Consider the following 22,002-nt stretch of genomic DNA (forward strand, 5'->3'; position numbering starts at 1 on the left):
TTTCCTCACTGTCAAAATAGCTATAAAAGGGGTTAGAAGAATACTCATTTGTCATACTATAACACTGAATGACAGATGCATTTTTTTAAACTTTTAATAAAAGGTAAAAAAGTTGTAAAGAAATTAAAAAACATATGTATTTACTCACACTGGCACTGGCTTCCTCTTTATAGGAATTGCCTCTTCCTGGCTTCCTCTTTATAGGAATTTTATAGGAAGTGTCGCAAGACATATTTCTTCATCCATCGTCTTTGCCTCCAACTAATAACCTAAAAATTAAGTAAAATTAACAGAATGAAAAAGTACAGATTTATAAACAATGTGATAAACAATGTGATTAGAATGTTTTCCCCCTGTATATAGCAAAACAAGGTAAATTATTTTTTATATCCATTTAAAACTGGCAATTGTTATTAGAATATTAATATATAATTAGCAGACCACATGATCTAGTTACTCTGACGTCATGCGTCTGCCAGTCAGGTCCAGGTTCTTTGCCGTTTTTGACAGCCTTGTCCAATCTCTTTCGTCTCTCTTGTAATTTGGCCCTTCGTCTTATGGTGGAGCTGGAAACAGGCCCAGTCTTTCTATTCATTTGATCTAAACAGACAAACAAAAATAGATCGCAACCATTGTTTGTAATGCATCTTTTCTTTAAGCAAATATAAAACATCTAGTTGTTCTTAATTTTATGTATCGGTATCTTCGTGCTTGTATAGCATGTCAAGTTATTTTCATAAAAACACTATTCTATACACTTATATAGTATTGTAATGGTTTAAAACAAATCTGGTCATTATAGAACCATATCATTAAGATGACTAGTTTTACAAAGTAGGTTTAGGTTATACAATTCCCTCTCAAATGAGTCTAAATTGCTGTGAAAACATTTCCCTCTAAAAATGTGTGCATTAACATTTCTCACCTGAAATGTGGAGGGGTCCGTTTGTAGTGATCACGGATCGACAGTGTTGTCATGTCTGTAAAACTCTGAGGATGACATTGTAAATTGTCAAGTAAACCCATTATAGACCCAAAATAAACTGGAGCTGGAGACCGCTATACAGAAAATATACATTTTATTGACAATGCATGTCTTAAAAGACTAAAAGTCTTTCAAATCAATGCATACATTATTTCTTGACTATATTGCTTAATCTATTACTGTATTTCGTAAGACAATGCAAATACACAGTTTATGCTCAAGTCTGGTCTAGCAGAATCCATCATTCAATGGACAGCAAGGTCAGCCCGTGCACAGTTAAGGCAACAGGTCTGTTCAATGCAATCTATGCATTAATATTTATCATAATAATATTTGTTATTTCTGACAATTTCATAAAATAATATCTGTTCTGCTTGAATAAATGAAAAGCCCCAAAACACAGACACACCGATAGCCCTCTACATACTCTCAATGCAGAGATACAGTTGCCACTGACAGCACTTTAGTTCATTTGAGCTATTGATGGATACAGTGTGTTAAAAATATACTATTCTCAGAATATGTCTACTGCACTTCTTTGTACAAAAAAAAACCTACAGCACATCAACAGGTGTATTTGTCATCAACCTGAAAAATATAAGCACCAACGCTTTTAGTTCAACTAACAACTAACATTAAATCCATTCTTTATGCCTGCTGGAACAAAGGTGTCTGCTGTATAAGTATATGTCCTGTGCTCTCTCTTGAGAAGAGTCTTATTCAAACAGTGTCCTGCTTCTTCCTCCACAGCTGGTCAAAAAGCTTAGACACACCTTTATTGCTCCATGATATAAATTAAAGCTTGTCCTTACTACATTAAATAATGTGCAACGTGTCGCTGAATCGTCACCACTGACTAGCTTTTCGCACACGTATTCAAGGCTAATGATGTTGGCCTAACGCTAGTTAGCTTCATCCAACTAGCAGACTAACAAATTAACTAACTAACAGTGACATTACTTTTAGAGAACTCAATACATGCCAAATAACTCATAGCAGGTTCAACAACCGATTAACATTACTTCAAACTCCACAAATCAATTAGGAAAAATGAGGGAAATATGGTACTACAGGTACCAATACTATAGGTACTGTTGAAGGCATCCATCTTGATAAAGCATCCGTTTTTTGTACAGCAGGCCATGAAGCCAGGTTATTTGAGGTGAAAATAACAACTTTGCTCAAGGAGTGGGAAAACTCCAATTGTAGAAGTATGCGCCAAAGCGTCTGCGACTCAAGGTAATTTCACCCAATCACTAGACCTAGGAATGAGGGAGCGCCAGGTGTGGAGGCCTCGCTTGACAGTTTAGATGAGATACAGTTTGCTAGAATAAAAATTTGACAGTACCAATAATATATTATATGTATTCAGACAGAGGTATTAAGAAAACTGGCCATAATTTGACAGTGGTAACCAGGGGCGTCATTAGGCTGAACCCCCCCTAAAATGTTCTTCAGCCCTCCAAAATAATTTGGCTTGAAAAAAAAATGTTTTCTTTATTTTTATTTTGGTGATGTCATTAAATTAAACTATTGTTTCTCACATGGACAAGTTATTTATAACTCTAATATGCTACATATGTACGTGCGTTCTGGTTTGTATGTTTTCTCCCCCTTCAAATTACAATCCAATAGCCTACCTACAGTTTTTAGTAAGTAGGTGTAAGTAACCATTAACATTTTTAGCCAATGCATTTACCAAGTGTGCCAAACTGAATGCACGTTCTCTGCTTTGCTCTCAGTTTAGAATTTTGTAACACACTTTTTGCAAAACTGTAAACACAAACCACTGCTTTACACTCAGTTTGCAATTCATTAACATACTTCTAGCAAAACTGTAAACATTGGTCTCTACATTACTACACTATTTTGCCAATTGCTTTTCCACATTGACACATGTGAAAACACTTTTAGATAATGAGTTCACTTACAAATCAGAGCTTGAGCACTATAAATAGGCCACAGGTAAACATTTGGTTTGGACAACAATGGAGGCCAATATTGGACAGACGGTAAGAGGGGTGAGAATTAGAGGAGGACGAGGACGTGAAGAAGTAAGAGGAGAAGGAGGAGGAGGAGAAGGAAGAGGTGAAGTAGGACGGGGGATAAGAAGAGGACGGGGAAGAGGAAGAGGAAGGGAAGTCAGGAACACAATAACTGATGAGATCAGAGCGACTGTGGTTGACCATGTTGTCAACCATGGGATGACCATGAGGGAGGCTGGGCAACGGGTTCAACCAAATCTGAGCCGCTATACTGTTGCAGGTATCATCCGGATATTTCGAAATGAGAACCGGTAAGTAACTGTAAGTTCTGTAGACTTACTGGTACAGTAATATGTACTGTACTTTCATAATGAGAAGGATCTATCACTAAAACCATTTACGTAAATGTTTTTACAGAACTGCAAGAAAACCAATATCTGGTGGAAGAGGTCGACTTTTCACCCCAGAGCAGGAGACCCACATAGTAAATATGGTCATTGCAAATAACTGCATCAGACTCCGAGAACTGCAGGCCCACATACTAGCAGACAACCCTCCAAAACGTCAACAGAGTGAGTCTCTCTGCACTGTCTCGTCTACTGAAACGCAATAGGATTAGGATGAAGCAGCAGAGTCCCTTTTGAAAGAAACACAGACCGTGTAAAACAACTGAGATATGAATATGTGCAGGTAAGCTATACTATCCTATCATTGGTACTGGATCTGGAAGTGTATGGTGATACATCATATTGACTGATCCCTGTCTTTTCGTACTGTGCTACATTGTTTTGTCTTGTCTCTTTCAGAGAGTCATGGAGCTAGATGCAGATGCAGTAAATCATGAGCTAATATATGTGGACGAGGCAGCTCCAAGTAAACTACACAAAGGAGTTTAGCTCCAATTATAATACGGGTAGATCAAATCAAGCATTCTGATTGGTTGAGAGTGAGTCACGGGGTGTACTTTGTTCAGCCATAAAGTACTGTACAGCCTGTTTACATTTAGAGCGTTCCATATCAGTGCACACTTAAAATAACAGGTAGATTTAAATTGCGCCACTGTTAGTTGTCATTTCAAGCTTGACAGTTACCAAACATGTTTCGTGTAAACTTTGATATTTTGGGGGAATGACTTTTGATGAGTATTGTTTATTTATAGTTGTTTACGTAGGTTTTAGTTTGTTAATTTGGTAATGCTGTGGGCACCTAGTGTACTTAAAGGAGTAGGCAGGTACAGGACCGGGATGCACCTGGGTAGGCCTATGGTTTTTTACCAGCCAGCCAGCAGCAGCGACAGCGACAGGTCAGCACGGGAGAGGCAGCATGGCCGTTTTGTTTGTTTATTTGTTTGTTTGATTATGTTAAGTTACAATAAATAGCAATAAAACCAGACTCCCGCATTGGACACTGCATTATTTTGGCTGCGTCAATAACATAACCTACGGTGCATCAGTGGCTTTTGATATTGGTTTATTTTCTTTAATTTATATTTATTTATTTGGTTTATGGGACAAATGGCCACTACAACAACGTTTGGTGGCTACAACTATTTCGTGCTGAAAGGGAGCTTTCTATTATTATTCATAAAGTCGCAGGAAACCGTATTATAAAAGCAATAAGGTACTCGAGGCAGTACTGTATCTACAATAATGTACTGTTCAAGGGTTTGCCGGCCCTCCACTGCGCGTCAGGCCTAACAAAAAGTAAACTATACCAAGGAGGAGTACCATCACACAATATTTATCATTCGATAATTAAGATGTACTTGAAATGTTTTTGTTATTCATGTTTTTTTATTCTATTGAATGGTATATTTGACACTGCACTACTTCATCTTTATCTCAGTGATAGTGTCCAAATGAGCATAAAATATCACTAGTTTGTAAAAACTACACAGACAACACAATAGATGTAAATGTTGATCAAAATCTTATTCCCTTCTGCTCAAAATAAAACAAGTAAACAACTCAAACGTTGACACTGTCAGGTCCATTCTCCATCCATTGGATTTGGGAGTGACACGGATATGAAAGCTAGTTTATCCGTCTTTTCTTTACAAGCAGGACAAGTATTTCTCTCTCGTTATTTGAGAAAAGTTCATATTTGTGTTCACTATGACCCTGCAATTCTGTCTCTTGTGTTATTATATACTGAATGAATGCAAGCGAAACTACAGAGCAAAATCACACTCTTTCTGATCGAACCAATCTATGAACTGTCTGAAACAATGGATTGCTGCAGCCCCAAATGGGCCCCAAATAATTTTTTGCGCGCTGCGCACGCATACGTGCCAGTTCCCTTGGGGCTAAGCCTTCCCTTGAATCCTAGAAACGCCCCTGTTACATGATAAACACAAACACACATAAGCATCTCATATTTGAAGAAGCCAAAACACGAAACCTTTATTATATTTTATTTCTTAGACTTTTATAGGACTTCAACTCATATCATAGCGCCTTTCTTTTAAGCTGTGAAAGTGGCGACCTCCTTCAGCGTTGGGAGTTTGCAGAGATTTGTGTCCCTAAGGCTCTGAAAAGAGAAGCACACAAACACTGAGTCACACACAACAAAGCTGACTGTGTGGTCACATATGAGGAAGGTTTAGTAGGAACCAGGGCAAAGCTGTGGACAGAAATGAGGCCCACCTTTGTCAAACAAAGCAGATTGGACAATCCAACATGCATGCAATATTGTACAAATAATATAATTTATATTAGAAAGATATTCTTTGTAAAATATCTCATAATCACACATTCTCAGTTGATGTATGCCAGTTCAGATGTGCAAAATGCTAATCAAATATCAGCCTGACATTGCTGCGAACACAAAATATCAGGAACATTTGTGATATTGTGCTGTCTGAGTAAAAGTGCCTTGACTTGATTTCATGGTTGTGTTTGATTGTTTATGGTGTTGTACTGTTCTTGTTATTTCGTCCGCCTCTTTGTGCTTGAGGGGGCTCCAAAGGAGAGCTGTTCTCCAATAAAAAATGCAGTCTTGGCAAAGTGAATAACAGATGCAATGACAGTTAGTGCGTGCCAATGTTGTTGTTTTTTATGTGTCAGAGTGCAGATCAGTTGGCAATGTCAGTAGTACAATGTGTCAAGTAGCTCAAGTTGAAGTTTAAAGTAATCGTGCTTTACAGTATTTTTCTAATTAGTGCCATACTCCACGTCACTCTTGTGTTCTCTTGTGTTCTCTTGTATATCAGATTTGTATTTGGTGAGTTTTGCTTAGTGACAAATCTTAACAAACAGCTCTCACCCAGATAAACCAATCTTATCAATAGGTGCCAAAAGAATCGGTATGTTGATAAGAGTCTCAGTAAGAGTTCTTATTTTCTTTTCTCTTCCGCCTGCATGGCGAGAACATCACATTATACATGTTTTTAAATGTGTTCTGTACAAAATGACCTCTAAAGGTTTCAAATGTTGAACATAAGGCTGCAGTCTAAATGAACCATATGTTCTTCTCTTGTTGAAAATGTTTGAAATTCACTCCAGAATTGAACACTTCTTTATTCAAGGTAATTATTACTAATGGCAGATTCTGCTCTGCAAAAATGTTTTTTTTGCTAAAAGATAATGTCATGACGCATAACGGACTTCTTGTTGACAAACTAAAGCCTGGGTGCTTTTCCAAGATTCAAGGTTAGCTTTACCAACACCTCATATCTCATCGAGAATATGGTTTGAGATAATTAATGGGACGATTAATAAAACAATGTCCTTTCAAAAAATAATCACATCTACTAATCGACCCGCTCTCTCCATTAACAGTTATAAAATCCTGTTTAAATCCTGTTGGAAATATCCTAAACATACAGTAAACACATTTTGCTCAACCTAAAACATTTTTTATGCATTATATATTAAATAAAAGCTGATCAATTATTGGATACTCAAGATTTTGCATTTTATGCTACTTTATACTTTCACAACATTCCAAAAGGGGAATATTGTAATTTTTACTTCTTTACATTCATAATAGGTTTTACCATCACATTGTTTTTCTTTTACACACAAAACACATTATAAGGCCTTGTTTTCTAAACGTGATCTATTCTAATTAAATGGCCCATAGTACAGTATGTTGAAATAACCTCAACAAGCTACGTTAAAAGATGTTTACATATGTATGAAACTGTAATAACAATAATGATATAATAATAATATTGACAGAAGCCACTTGGTATAACGTGTCACTTTTCATACTTATTACAAATATTACATTTGTCCTTTTATTAAACTGAGATTTTGAATGAGTGTATTTTTACTTCTAAAGGAGGATTTAACATATTATTGCTACTTTTACCTAAAATATTTATATCCTTAGTAATTACTCCAACTTTACATTTATATGGAGAACATTAAGGCTGCATTATATTATGTCAATGAGGAGGCAATAAAACAACATTCATTTTTGTGATTATCCTGATCACAAAATGTGACTGTGGTTACTTCCAAAATTACACAGTTCAGGATACAACCGACAAAGACAAGGAGACTTTCGATTTTCAGATGAAAGTTTTTATTTCCAGTAATTCAGTTACATCACAGTGTTTACAGAGACAAGTGATGGGAAAGATACAGGAACCCATTTCACAATGATCCATTAGATTGAAACCCCTCCACCTCTCAAACACACACGGTGTTACATAATTACCACCAGTTTAAATTGATGACAGTTTGAATGAGGTCAATGCCGGGGAAGTCCATGGCAACGATACCAAAGCATGGTCTGGGCTGATTGGGATAAAACTGTCTCATGTATTGGTTGAGCCAGGGGTTTACCTTTTCAGCCACTCTCTTTGGAGTCAGAAACATTCCCCAGAAAGTACCAAGGCCAGAGCCGCTACTGTAAGTCAAAACAGCATTATCCCCTCCACACGCTTCCGTGGCTTGGTTCAGCTGCTTGATTATACGGTTGTCTTTATCTTTAACGTTGCTAACCTCTTTGATACTTTTCCCGTTTGTTTCTATGAAGGGAATTCCTAGTGTGAAGGTGCTCTTCTGTAAAAAGACAATTTTCCCCCTGACCTGACCAATATTTGGCATTCCAGACTTCACCCAGACATTTTGGTCGTTGCCGATGAGACTCTGCACCATTTGATTGACAGTATTCTTCTCAAAAGACTCTGGGTGGATTCTAATGAGCACCGCCTCGGTCTTAAACTCTGACAGGAAGGCTCGGACAGTGTCCAGGACATCCTTGAGAGTGCTGTGCTGGTACACCACTCCATGCATGACATAGAGGGTGTCCCCCAGTCCTAACACCTTGAGATCCAGGAATCGAATACCGGCCCTGAGCTGATCCTTCAGGGACCAGGACTGGCATTTGACCTCTGGTCCTCCATCCAGGGCCATGCTGGCATGGGAACCGGGGAAGGTGATAAGAGAGAGGGTGCGGAAATTCTCAATGCCCGCCATCCATGGAACATTGTAGGACCCCGGGAGTAGGAGGTTTCCATCGTCATTGAAGAAACCGTCTTTTCCATGGCACAAAAAGCTGATGATTGAGAACACGATTTTGGAATGTTCAACAATCTATCTCTCCGAAAAACAATCTATTCTTGCATTTTGCTTGCAAAACTTTAATATTGTACTTACGTGACAGACAGTAGGGTAAAGTAGGAAAGCAGACACGTATGACCAGCCTTCATTTTTGCAGGAAGATGAGCAATCTAATGTGTAAAATAAAATAAAAAATATGCATGAATCAAGATCACTTATTTTGAATGAAAGACATACATGGATAAATAACTATGAATTAAGGTAAGCCTGAGTCAGGTAAGCATTAGTAAGCACACTTGAAAAGTTTTAATTAACAGTTTCAGGTCAAATTAAAAATTAAAAAAGTACTATACCTTCCAGCCAGGAGAATTTCACCGATGGTCAGAATGTGGACGGCTCAACAAAAAATATCTTAATTTATATTCCCTTGTTATCTGTATAGGTGTGGACTACAAATGCAGACTGATTGTTCAACCATATTGTTACCGATTGTGGTGTTTGTTTCCGAAGAGATAAAAAAGGTGCGTCTCTAGAAAAAAGAATCGAGTCAGATTAGACTTGATTTTTTAACTGAAATTATCTCGAAGGCCAGCGGCCACACCAGCGCAACCAAAACAAACCACATCTCAGCTGTTATCTTTGCCACATTAGTGGTGACTTTATTCGCAATAACTAAATAAAAGCTTATCAGCTTATTAAACAGGGCAGGACTGTGGAAATACTGGAATGGGAATGGCCATGCAGCTATAACTGGTGAAGGTAAAATGTACTCAAGTACTGTACTTAAACACATTTGAGGTACTTGTACGTGTCTTTTCTCATCATGCTATAGATACTTCTACTCCACTACATCTCAGAGGAAATATTGTAGCATTTTTCTGACAACTTTAGTTATTTTACTAATTAAGATTTTTGCATGCAAAAACCTATGAAGAGCTCATGAAATATAATGTTGTGTCGTACATTAAAGTACCCAACAGTATGTAAGTACAGAATCACAGAAATGATTGGTCGATTTGAATCACAGGGGACCTTTTTCTGCTATGAGTACTTTTATACTTTTAATGCTTTGAGTAACTTGTCCAAATTCTACTTTTATTGAAGTAACATTTTCAATGCAGGACTTTTACTTGTATATTAAAAGAGTATTTTTAGAGTGTGGAATTGGTAGTTTTAATTAAGAAAAAAATATACTTCCACCTCAGTAAGGTAAGACAAAACGGAGTAAATCTGAAGATTGACATCCAACTACAAAAGTACTTCTGCCATGTTGGGAGACACAGAGGGCTAAACGGGAGTTTTGCATGGAGTAGGACATATCAGACGTAATATACACTGCTCAGGATCATATAACACTGCAGAGTAGAGGAACCAGTGGGGAATTTAATTAGAGAACGAGAAACATCAAGAGGGAAATCGGAAAGCTGGAAGTCGAAGCTGTACAAAAATATTTGTTTTGTTAAATATTATTATTATTATTAATGTTCTGTTTTTGTTTGTTTTATTTGTTGTATGCTGGTCTGGGTAGGGTTATCGACGACTCCAGTCCACACTCCAACACAGGGGTTGGCGGTAATTCACCTCAACGCTGGTTGCCACACGCATAAAAAAACGAAGAAGAAGAACATGACCGGAAGTAACGCAGAAGAAGAGCGAGAGAGAAACATTAGTAAAGATGGCGGAGAAAAGCAGCACGGACCGTACGGAGGATGACAACATGGATAAAAACGTTGCTCCCGGAGCATCTATGATGGTGGTCACCGTCAAGACCCCCAATGGAAAAGAAGAAATCTCGATTTCAGAGGGTTCCTCTGTCTCCCAGGTGCGTTAATTCACCTTTTTTTCCAACACCCGGCAGCGAATATGATCTTGCCATCCCAATCTTTGCAAACATTAGGGGAAAGGTCAAAACGTCACTTTTTTAAACTGTTGTCCAGCAGCGGGGGCCATCTTCAAAGTTATACTGGTGGTCTCACATATGTCTACTGTTTGGCCAGGAAATGTATCACGGTTGTCTGGTGCGAAATCAACCTTTACGTCACGTTTAGAGCCAATACCAACCGTTATTCAGACGGTAGACAATAACCGTAAACTTGGCGTCACGAGCCCAAGAGCTAATGTTAAAACTTGGGAAATATCGCGACATTTAACGCTACCCGACGTAACTTCCTCCTACAGTATCAGATCGATAGGTCGCTGATAGTATCTGGGTGGGGTTCTGTCGACCAACATTTTTTTTTGATGACCACCCGCTCTTTAATGCTGTGTGAAACTGTTGGAGTATTTCCCAGTTATATGCTGTGTCAATCATAGTTGTTGTCATCCTCTCCTGTAAATGACTCAGTTTAAGGTCAGTATGGCTCAGTGATGACCTTCAATCAGAGGATCGACATAGTGTTAAAGCACTTTGAGTGGTTGGAAGACTAGAAAAGCGCTATAGAAGTACAGGTCCATTTATCATTTACCATGATTTTTTTGGTATGTCTATCTGTATTTTAGCTGAAGAAAACTGGGATTGTTTTGGTTACTACTTGCCTGACACCAATCGACAAACAATCCACACATTCATCAGTAATCGCCATGTAATCAACTAATTTAACCATGGAAACAGCAGTTCTCCCTACATTTGTTTGTACTATATATAAGGAATGAATACAACTGTCTAACTGTCTGGCCTTAGTTTCCACGTACATGTTCAGAACTAGATTCTGACACGACACCCTCTTCAAAAGAGGGCCACAATATTACAAACTAATGCAGGACCTGGTTGATATTTTACTTTACTTTGCCCCGTTTTTAATCTTCCCTCGCTCTTGTCTCATCTGTCCAGTTCAAACAGGAGGTATCCAAAAAGTTTGAGGCCCAGCAGGACCAGCTGGTGTTGATATTTGCTGGAAAGATTCTTAAGGATGGTGATACGTTAAACCAGCATGGAATCAAAGATGGCCTGACCGTTCATCTTGTCATCAAGACTTCCCCAAAGTAAGTACTAGTACAATGCATGTGTACATCTATGTGTACAAGTAATCAAGAGTTAGCTGGTAAGAGTTTTATTTGATGGTTGCTTTCTCTCTGAAGATCGACAGGTGACAGTACGTCTCAGACAAGTTCCCGTTCTGCAACGCCTCAAACTAGCAGCAGCAGCAGCAGCAGCAACAGCAGCAGCAACACCAGCGCAGGAGACAGAGCCGGAAGTGGCACGAGTCAGACACCAACACAATCTGCGAATGCAATGGGTTAGAATTGTTATACAGTTTTAGAATTACTTTTTTCACCGCAGTGCGTGTAAGTCTTGTGATGGATATGCCCTTGTAATTAGAGTTGCAAAGTACAAATCCACATGGGGGAAAAGACAACGTCTGAAGCCATATGCCTCTCTTTGTCTCGTCTTTCTCCTTGGCTTGCCTACTGTCCTGTAAGTTATTGTTAAGGCATGAATAGAAACCACGAGGGCTGACTAGGGGACTAAATTTGTCTAGAACAAGCGTATTGGACACTGAACACATTATAAGCCATTCACAGAACATGCATGACTTAAAATGCCACATACACTAAGCCATGCAGTGTGAAGTCAACTGCATTTCCGCACAGACTTTTGATAAGATGCCGTCATAAATGTGGCACTTTAAATGCATAGTTGGTTGACGTACATACATTTTGATGGACCAACACGATTATGTTCTACAGCGTAATATGACTATAATTTCAACATGTCCACATACCTGCAAGGAACTTATCTCCGGCTTAACTCCTCCTCAGGTGGACTCGGTGACCTGTCTGGCTTGTTAGGTCAGGGCATGCGTTCATCCAGCTTCATGGAGATGCAGCAGCAGGTGCGCAGTCAGCTGATGTCCAACACACAAATGCTGTCGCAGATAGCAGGCAACCCGATGGTGCAGAACATGATGTCCAACCCAGACCTGATGAGACAGATGCTGGCAGGCAACCCTCAGATGCAGCAGCTTGTGGAACAGACCCCGGACATCTCCAGCATGTTCAACAACCCTGAGATCATGAGGCAGGTCAGTACAGAGTAGTTCTCTGAAACACCAAAGAGCAGATAAATGTCCAATTGTTAAAATATAGCTCTTGTGTGAAAAGTCGCTGCAGTTCGTCAGATTCCTTCTACAGGTGTTCCCCAAACTGTCTTTCTCCTCTTTGTCTCTCACTGCTGCAAGCCTACCGCTTTTCGGCAACTCTCAGAATGAAAACAGTGGCAGCGGTGTTTCAATATTTGGGTGGTCCGCACTCTGCCAGGGAAAATCAGACACCTGCTCTTGACGCAGGACCGAGCTTGATCACATATTTGTGACGCTGGTTGCTGTTACTTGAAATGTCGTTTTACTAAGTTATAGGACATTAGCTCGTCCAAGTAATGTCACCTTTTCTACGCAGTTTGAGTTTGCAGCTATGTTTACACCGCAGTTATTTATTTTCGCTGACTTCTGTGCATATCTTTTACCACTTCTGCCTGGGTTTATGTCTAGATGTTGCAGTTGTATATTTTCACTGAGGATACAGAAGTATTATTGTCATCTGTTCTTCTCTGTGGTTTTAACCTCTGTTGTTTGTAGCAGCAGCAAGCAAAGTTACAGAGTAAACATAACAACATTATGTTTGAAAATACTCAATATATACAATAAAATAAAATAGCAGAAAATATTACATTTAAGAAAATTAAATAATAAAGAAAATGCAAAGTATATAAAGTTTACAGTGAAGTAGAAGTATATACAGTGACTAACTAAACGACAAAAGCGGTGCTAGGGTTATTGATGACTCAATTGAAGGAGGATCTGGCCAGAGGTGATTTATTATAAAGTCTTATAGCAGTGGGCAGGAATATTGTCCTGTATCAGTCCTTATGACAGCAGAGCTGAATCAGTCTGTTGGAGGAAGTGCTCCGCTGTACCTGCAGTAGGTGGTGAAGAGGATGGTCCGGGTTATCCAATATGGACAATGCTTTCTTCAGTGTCCTCCTCTCCACCACCTGTTCCGGATAGTCCTGTTTGCAGCCAATGATGAATGTTCTGTAATTGGGTGACTTATTGTTTCATTAAATATTTTCTGCAAGAAATACGATCCCACAACATGATCAGGTAAAATGTGTTGGAATATAGATGGAGCTCAACAGTTTATTGAGACATTAGTTCCTCAGCTCTCGCTGCTTGTTTTTGTCATTTACATCCTCTCGTCCCTTGAGAGACCAGAGTTGGCAAGGGATCCAGCAATGATGCAAGAGGTGATGCGTAACCAGGACTGAATGCTTAGTAACCCTGAGAGCATCCGCAGGGTTTAAAATGCTCTGTGGAGAATGTATGCAAACATCTAAATTGTTGTTTTGTGTACACAAGATGAAAGTAACATATCAGGTCTTTGGAGTCTCTGTTGGGTTTGAAGTTGACTTGTGCCGTGTTTTGTCATTGAGCAGATGCAGAGTCCCGAAACGCTTTCTATGATGACCAACCCCAGAGCCATGCAGGCCCTCATACAGATCCAACAGGGCCTGCAGACCTTACAGACCGAGGCCCCGGGGTTCATGTCCAGGTACTGGCTATTTGTTCCAAATGAAATACTTAAACCTTGTATAGGTGAAATTCAATGGAATGGCCACAGTTTTCTGGATTGTAGGATTTTTTCCTTCCCCTCTGTAGAATTGCTCCTGGAGGTCTCCCAGTTCCTCGAGCCACAGGGGGCAGCATCCTCCCAGAGATCCCTCAGCCTCCTGCCATGGCAACAGAGTCCAGCCCCTCCTCGGCCACCAGTCCCTCTGACCAACAGCTCCTCCAGCAGATGTTACAGATGTTCGCAGGCGGAAGGCCACCAGTATGTTTCATCTATTTGCAGGAATTTGTCATGTTTTGCATATTCAGAGCCACATTTATTTTTTGTGGATTGTTGGTGTTTTTCCATTGAGAACAATAGATGATAATAATACCACTCAATTTGTTTTCATCAAATATGAATGTGTGGATTTAACGTGAAAAATCAGTTTAATTGGAAAAAGTGAAGAAAGGATGTTGAAGTGGAAGTTCTGGAATAAATTAACATAAATTCATCTCAACACCATAGGCTTCATGGTGTTGAGAAAGCAGTTGGAGTGTATTAATAGTTAGTTATTATTAGTAGCGTGGAAGTAGGGACAGTTTAAAGTTTAATTTGAGTTTTTATGTTTTTTGTTCAAAGTAAAAGTGAAGACCTGAAAGGGAGTTGAAGTTTAATTACTGAAAGGAGATGAAGTGTCGGAGATTGAAGTGCCTAAATTGTCAGTAAAGGTGTAAGTTAATGAGTTTAGTGATAGGGCCGAACACTTAAAATATGACATTGTTGATGAAGTGAGATTAAGTATAATTAGTGCTTAAAGTGCTCGACGTTAGTTTGATTATATTTGGAAAAGCAAATGTGTCAGAATCGACTAGTGTGAAGAAATATTTGGTCGATTTACTCTCCTCACTCACCAGATATTGCCTGTAATAGAAAGAGGTCCACCTCTGTAAATACGCAGCATCTGATTCTAACCTCATGCTTCGTCTCCAGAACTCGCAGCTTCAGACCCCCGAGGTTCGTTTCCAGCAGCAGCTCGACCAGCTCAACACCATGGGCTTCATCGACCGCCAAGCCAACCTGCAGGCACTCATCGCCACAGGAGGGGACGTCAACGCCGCCATCGAGAGACTCCTAGCCTAACTCCCTCAGGGTGGAAGACAGGCTGTGGACTGGTAAAGGGGAGATTTTAACATGTGAACGCAGTCCCACATCAAACGCAAGTCTGACCTGACACCCAGATATCACTTGTTATCTAGCCGATCTGTAAATCATAGGAAGTATAAATGGGGAGGTTGGGAAGTCCTGATGGGAAGAGTTGGTCCTCTGCTATGGCAGCGCTGCTGCTGTTAAGTGACGCCACGACTATCACTGCCAACGACCAATAAGTTACTCCTGCCACTGCAGCTGGAGGTGATTTCTGACATGACAAGTGCTCATTCACTGGAGGTTACCAAGGAATTCACTTTTAATTGTTACTTAGATTTACATTATTTAATTTTAACAGATTGTATTTACGTCGTTGGATAAAGTTTTTTTTCAAATTTGGTTGTTGTCGCATTAGGTTGGATGATGGTCTTCTGTGCTCTCGGCTTGTTTTTACATTTTGTTTTGTCCACTTCCCTGGTATTTATCTATTCAAAGTTTTTTTTTTTTTATTTATTTTTTTTTTTTTTACCCTGACAGGTGCTTGGCATTGCTGCCTAAATATGTTAGGATTGGATTCGGATTCCAGGACCAAGTGTGTGCGTGCGTGCGTGCGCGGGTGGGTGGGCAATGGTTGGACAATGGGGGGAGGAGGAAACTGTCAGAGATTTTCCTCAGGTACATTTGTCAGGTTTTTCATTTGCAGAATTAGCCAAAACAGTCATTTCCATCTTTGAATCTATAAACTGTTCTACATTGAAGCCCCAGAATCACAGTATCGCCTTTAAAATAACATAAACCGCACGTCACCCAACTTTAGTAAAGACCACATCATTGGAATTTACTTTCTAAGCAAACCAATTTGGCCCCAGAGGATTTCCTGTCGATTAAAAGTGTAAAAGTAAATACGTTTCAAATTCATTTAGATTTTTTTTGTTGTAAATTATAAAATGGTGTCTCTAATAAGTGTCAATGCCCTAATGATACTGTGATTAATTGTGTCTATGGGTTACTCATATACATTGTTGCCATGTTGGGTTCAGCAATATATTGCAAAAATTATCTGTGAAATCTATTGTTGCATGTCTCCCTATATGGACCAAGTAGCCAACGTTTTTTTTCTTTCTTTTCAGCCCAATAAATGATTTGCAATTTGTCTTGTCGATTCTAAATATGTGTGAATGATTTACTTTGGAAATGCAATTTGACTGCTATGGTATGTTGAATTTAACCCTTTATAGAAATGTCTGTTTCTCCTTGCAATATGTTTTTGTCTGTAGCCTGTAACAAATTGTTTGCTGTCACCAGTGATATCAGAAAGGTTTCACAAGTAGGTATATATATCTCCTTTAGAAATCAAATACATTTAAATAATCTAATAGTCACTAACGGTTATCTGTACAGTAATACGCAGAGGACAAATTTAATTAAGTAAATGTTGTTTACCAGAAATACTATTCCAGTAATCATAAAAGTCTATTGTGCCTTTATTAAATATAACAACGCAACTGTTTAAATTATTAAAAGTAGAATTACTTTTTTTCTTGTTATTGCGCCTATTTCTTTATGCGTCTTACATATTTGAATGTGCTCTGAAAGGTTGGATGGTTTGAACTTCAATAATTGTACAAATGTTGGTCTGTGATGAGTATGAACAGATAGTAAATTCTATATATACATACACACACACACACACAATGTAATAAGCCTCACGCAAATGTGAATACTCAAACTTTAATACACGTAATACTTTCCACGTTTCGCTTACGTCATATAGTAAATAATGTCGATGCCTACAATTCCCAAAATGCAATTGAGAACGCAACCGGAAATGAAAGAACGTCAGCTGACTGCTTGTGTTTAGTTGAGTTTGTTCCTGACAGTTTAGGGTCCTTCCACTCGCGGTTAAAAACACGCATGTTAGTGGCTAAATCGCTATGTTGCGACCAAAGGCGTTGACGCAGGTTCTCAGCCAAGCGAACACAAACGGAGTCCAGAGTACACTGTGAGTATACTGCGAGTACACAGAGTACTCTGTAAATACTGCTAGCTAGCTAGTGCTACATGGTGAAGGAGTAATGTGGCTTTTGACCAGTATACACTTTGTTGTTGTATACAATTGCGGGATTTTTGACTTTCAAAGAAAACACAAAAAGTCTGCACACGTTAAATAATATTTCATCCCGCGATAACAACTAGCTACATTAGACAAATACCAGCTACTAATACTAGTAAAGTCAACCAGATGTTTTACTATGATTATTTCTCTTTGCAATATTATATTTTCACAGCATCTTGTAAAGCTCAACCTTGTTTGCATGGAGCATGTTTTGCTGGATGTAGATTGTCTAGATTGATTCGCTTCTTTGCATAGTTCCATTTGTTAATTTAATCAGTTCCTGCATTTCTAGTTATGTTTTGTATAGTATATAGATAGATAGATATATACTTTATTAATCCCCAAGGGGAAATTTGTTGTCGTAGTTGTCGTATTAGTGACAACAAATTACAGTCTCTTGGTTTTTACTGCCAGTTCTAATAGTTTTTTTTTAGGTCTTACATCTAGTTTAATTAAACTGGCCAAGACCACAGATAAAGTGCAACATACTTCATAACGACTCCCATGTTTTTAGCGTTATAGTCACACAGACAAGTTCCACTATGATTATGATGAAAAAGAGAGACTTAACCTCTCTGTGTGTAAGTGTACTTCAGCTTATGACATCATATGAAATGAAGAGCATTTTAAGGTTGTGTTGGAATTATATTTGTCCGTTTACATACCTAAAGTTTGTTGTGTGGCACATGATTACTTTTAAAAAGGACTAATAAATATCTGAGTAGAATCCATAGAATGACAGTCTTGAGTAAAAGTCATTGTACAGGTATCTGCTGGATACTGAAACATGCAACTTTTACATTTCCACGTCCACCAGCCTACTGAATAATGAAGGTTCACTCCTGGCTTACTCCGGCTACGGGGACACTGACGCGCGAGTGACAGCCGCCATCGCGAGCAACATCTGGGCGGCCTACGACAAGAACGGCCACCAGGCCTTTAACGAAGACAATCTCAAGTTCATACTAATGGATTGTATGGTACGTAGTGCATTTCCTCCAAAACCATTTGCAGGTGTTCTCGGGTAAGTGATCAGTGTGTGAGATGGGAACAATGTGACCTGGGGCACTTTGTCACTTTCTAATTTTCATTTTTTTCCTCTCTCAGGAGGGGAGAGTGGCCATCACCCGTGTAGCCAACCTACTATTGTGTATGTACGCCAAAGAGACGGTGGGCTTTGGAATGCTCAAAGCCAAGGTGAGAGTTCTTCAGCAGTCGGTGGTTACCTGTACAACCGGTGTCCTGATCTCACTGCCATGGTGTTTAATGCGTTCATCGTGGTTTGCTGTACTTGCCAAGCTCATTTGTATATTGGGGGTTAAAGCACACAATAGTAACGTGGCCTTTGAGGGTCCCCAATCGATTGTCTGGTTTGTCCGGTCAACCGTCCAAAACCCAAAGATATTCAATTTCTGACGCAGTCTTCAGCTTGACGTGATTTAAAACCAATCATGTCATGTTGAGGAAGCCTTATAATCCAGCTTGTATGCTACACCACACCGCATAAGGCTAATCCTGCATCCCCGGTCACTCTGAATGCAGCCTTTGTTATTGTATGGCAACAGCCACGGCCAGAGGCACTATGTTTTTTGGGGTCGTGCGCAATGTTCCCTCTAATTTTTTTCAGCACTGAGCAACATTTTTTTTTTCTGAGCGCACATTTCAGCACTGTGAGCAATTCGCAACCACGCGACCTGCCGAAAATGACCACACGCCTGCGTTAGCCGTAGGGGATTCAAAGAGATGACAGCAAATGCATCAATATGTATACAAGGTTGATATGTATTCAATATCCTTTATAATGGCTGGACTTTGGGAACATTTTAATGATGGTGTTTTACCAGTCAGTTTAGTTGAACTTAAAGGGTCTTTGTTGAACTATATATATATATATATATATATATATATATATATATATATATATATATATATATATGTGTATATGTATATGTATATATATGTGTATATATATATATATATATATATATATATATATATATATATATATATATATATATATATATATATATATATATATATATATATATGTATGTGTATATATATATGTATATATGTATGTATATATATATATATATATATATATATATATATATATATATATATATATATATATATATATATATATATATATATATATGTATGTATATATGTGTATATACACATATATATATATATATATATGTGTGGGTGTGTGTGTGTGTGTATATATATATATGTGTGTGTATATATATATATATATATATATATATATATACACACACACAAAAATAAAAGTATCAAAGGTGTTTAGTCATTTCTCAGCAGGTACAACATTAAAGTGGAACTTCATTGAAAGAAAAATGCTAATGCAGTGCTTAACAATAATTATAGGCCTATTTAATTGACATGGTGTCATTTTTCTTAAAGGTAACCTATATAAACAATTTAATAACTTCATATTTAAATATTTAAATATGTCTTAAAGTTTCATCCTACCTGTGTCAATTTGGACTATTTCATCTAGCCACTCATGTTTGAATGTTAGGCAGACCTTTTTCTGGGGCACCTGCTCTGCCTTTCTTTTCGCCATGGTAGCCTATAGCTGCTGGAGCAAGGCCCGCCAAGAGGAGCCTAAACAGCGCCAGCCCGAGCTCATGTGGCGCTCTGGGCGAGCTTCACTCCTGGCGCCCGAAGGAGGACAGCGGGGGTGGGGGGTGCTAACGGAGGCAGAGCGCTAGCAGAGGTACAGAGAGCGCATGTCGAGAAACGGGACGCTGATTGGCCGAGAAGACTCGACACGTCACATCAAAGATCAATTATTGTGAAGATGACTCACTCCTATCTCAGAAGCACTGGCGCAAAAAATATTTTTAACCCCTGAAAAAAAAATCGTTTGTGCGGCCTGAAAAATCTATTGCGCGGCCACTTCGACTGGCCTGCGCGGCCGCGCACAGCTTAGAGGGAACACTGGTCGTGCGTCCATCCCACTATCGCGAAACCCATCAAATCTGGCACAAATGTCCACTTGGACTCTAGGATGAACAGATTGGAATTTGATGGTCAAAAGTCACTGTGACCTCATAATACAAGTTTTTGGCCCGAATTCATGCGCTAATCATGACACTTTCACACGAATGTCGAAAAGGATAAGAAGATGAAGCGATGCCGTTTTGGTCAGGATGTTTTTGGTTGGATGTGAACTGCAACTTGACTGGTTGGCAGTAATTCTAGTAAGCCTTGTCCTGTGTTTGTTGTGTTTATAGGCAGAGGCCCTGGTGAAGTACCTGGAGGAACCTTTAACCCAAGTGGCGGCATCATAGTAGAGAAGTGACTGATGCTCCGCCTGACGATTCTGTCTGCCTGTAGGAGAAAAAAAAGCATCATATGATTCAGGTCATTCGCTGACTACTGTACCATTCTGTCTACATGCATAAATCTATGAGTGAGTGTCAGTGTATTTATAATCATGGTATTGAAACTAATAACTTGTGTGGGCTTTTAACACTTTGTCTTCCCTTGTAATGCTTGTGTTCTTCTCATGGTCTGTTCAGAAAGTCCACATACATTGTCAATAGGAAGTCTGAGTGTACAGCTGCTGAGAGGTTTCCATTATTCAACTGTTCCCGCGGTTGATTCATTCATTTGCAGTTTTAGTTCAGCCTGTACGAGGAGTAAAGTGGTTTGTGGAAAACTTTTGTAAGAATGTCTGTCGGATCAAATGCAGTGAAGATGTTTGCTACATTTAGTTTCAAAGCTGTCAAATAAACCACATTTTGATTAATATTCACTTTATTTATTTTGTGTTTATGCTCTGAACTGAGTGCTTGGTGTGAGTGGGCTATTATCTATTAGTTCAAAGCTTTATTTGTAGTACTAGGCTTTGAAAGCACCTATAGTTTCAGTATTCTCTGACACAAACGTTAATTTTTTAGTGTCAAATTCAAAAGAAAGCTTAAGAGAATATCTTAAATCAATCAGAAGCACTTTAGATGTATTTTGTATTGTCTTCGTCTTTACCCATTAACAAAGCTCAGCATTGTTATGAATGGATTCATCAGGTACATGCAATACAACGTTCTCATGTTGTTATTTAGCTCCAATTGGAAAAAAGATTATATTTCCATGATGCTCTTTCCATCCGTTTTCTGTAGATATTCACTGAAACTAGGAGTTTCATTTTAACAGACTTTTGACTCACTGTCCGCATCCTCATTTGCCTTTTTAAAAGCTGAACGAATATTACTAAAATCCTTTGAGTAGCCTAATGATTTACTAACTGGAAAACTGGTAATTCGAAGTGCAGTACAATTTTTTTATATATATATATATATATATATATATATATATATATATTTGTTTAACATCACTTCATATCAGTTGGAGATTTTAATTCCACAGATTAAAACATGATTTCATCTGTATGTCAGTGTTTAGAGACGAGCATGGACAATTACATAAAACATTTTGATGACTTAATGCTAAATATTTAAGACCAGGAGCCCAAAATGCCAAACAGTCAGTTAACCATGACAGGGCTAAAAAGGCGAATAGATATGATGTTATAGTGCATTTATGGCCCAGGGACACAAAAGCTAACACTCCCTACAGTTTAAGTGACCTTGACTTCTTTGAAGGACAATGAAAGATGTTTGATAAGATAACTCAAAATATCACGTTCCAAAGTTAAATAAACTTCACACAAGATGAATT

At 38.6% G+C, this 22,002-nt stretch overlaps 3 protein-coding genes across 3 annotated transcripts; 2 read left to right on the plus strand and 1 right to left on the minus strand.

Moving 5' to 3' along the window:
* Positions 1–7,631: 7,631 nt before the first annotated feature.
* On the minus strand, positions 7,632–8,399 carry LOC306745260 (1-phosphatidylinositol phosphodiesterase-like; the record flags this gene model as incomplete). The annotated part of the gene is made up of 1 exon (XM_079228014.1): positions 7,632–8,399. One exon carries the CDS (start codon positions 8,397–8,399, stop codon positions 7,632–7,634), a length of 768 nt encoding a protein of 255 aa, XP_079084140.1.
* A 1,759-nt stretch (positions 8,400–10,158) lies between these two features.
* On the plus strand, positions 10,159–15,638 carry LOC306745261 (ubiquilin-4-like; the record flags this gene model as incomplete). The annotated part of the gene is made up of 7 exons (XM_079228015.1): positions 10,159–10,305; positions 11,314–11,465; positions 11,562–11,719; positions 12,243–12,505; positions 13,915–14,030; positions 14,138–14,309; positions 15,021–15,638. The coding sequence occupies 7 exons, from the start codon at positions 10,159–10,161 to the stop codon at positions 15,168–15,170; spliced, it is 1,158 nt and encodes a 385-aa protein (XP_079084141.1). The 3' UTR covers positions 15,171–15,638.
* Positions 15,639–17,038: 1,400 nt separating this feature from the next.
* On the plus strand, positions 17,039–21,073 carry lamtor2 (late endosomal/lysosomal adaptor, MAPK and MTOR activator 2). The gene is made up of 4 exons (XM_079227983.1): positions 17,039–17,178; positions 18,110–18,272; positions 18,400–18,489; positions 20,556–21,073. Exons 1-4 carry the CDS (start codon positions 17,111–17,113, stop codon positions 20,610–20,612), a joined length of 378 nt encoding a protein of 125 aa, XP_079084109.1. The 5' UTR covers positions 17,039–17,110; the 3' UTR covers positions 20,613–21,073.
* The last annotated feature ends 929 nt before the right edge of the window (positions 21,074–22,002 follow it).

This window comes from Taurulus bubalis (genome assembly GCF_910589615.1).
Source record: "Taurulus bubalis genome assembly, chromosome: 12".
Lineage (NCBI taxonomy): Eukaryota > Metazoa > Chordata > Actinopteri > Perciformes > Cottidae > Taurulus > Taurulus bubalis.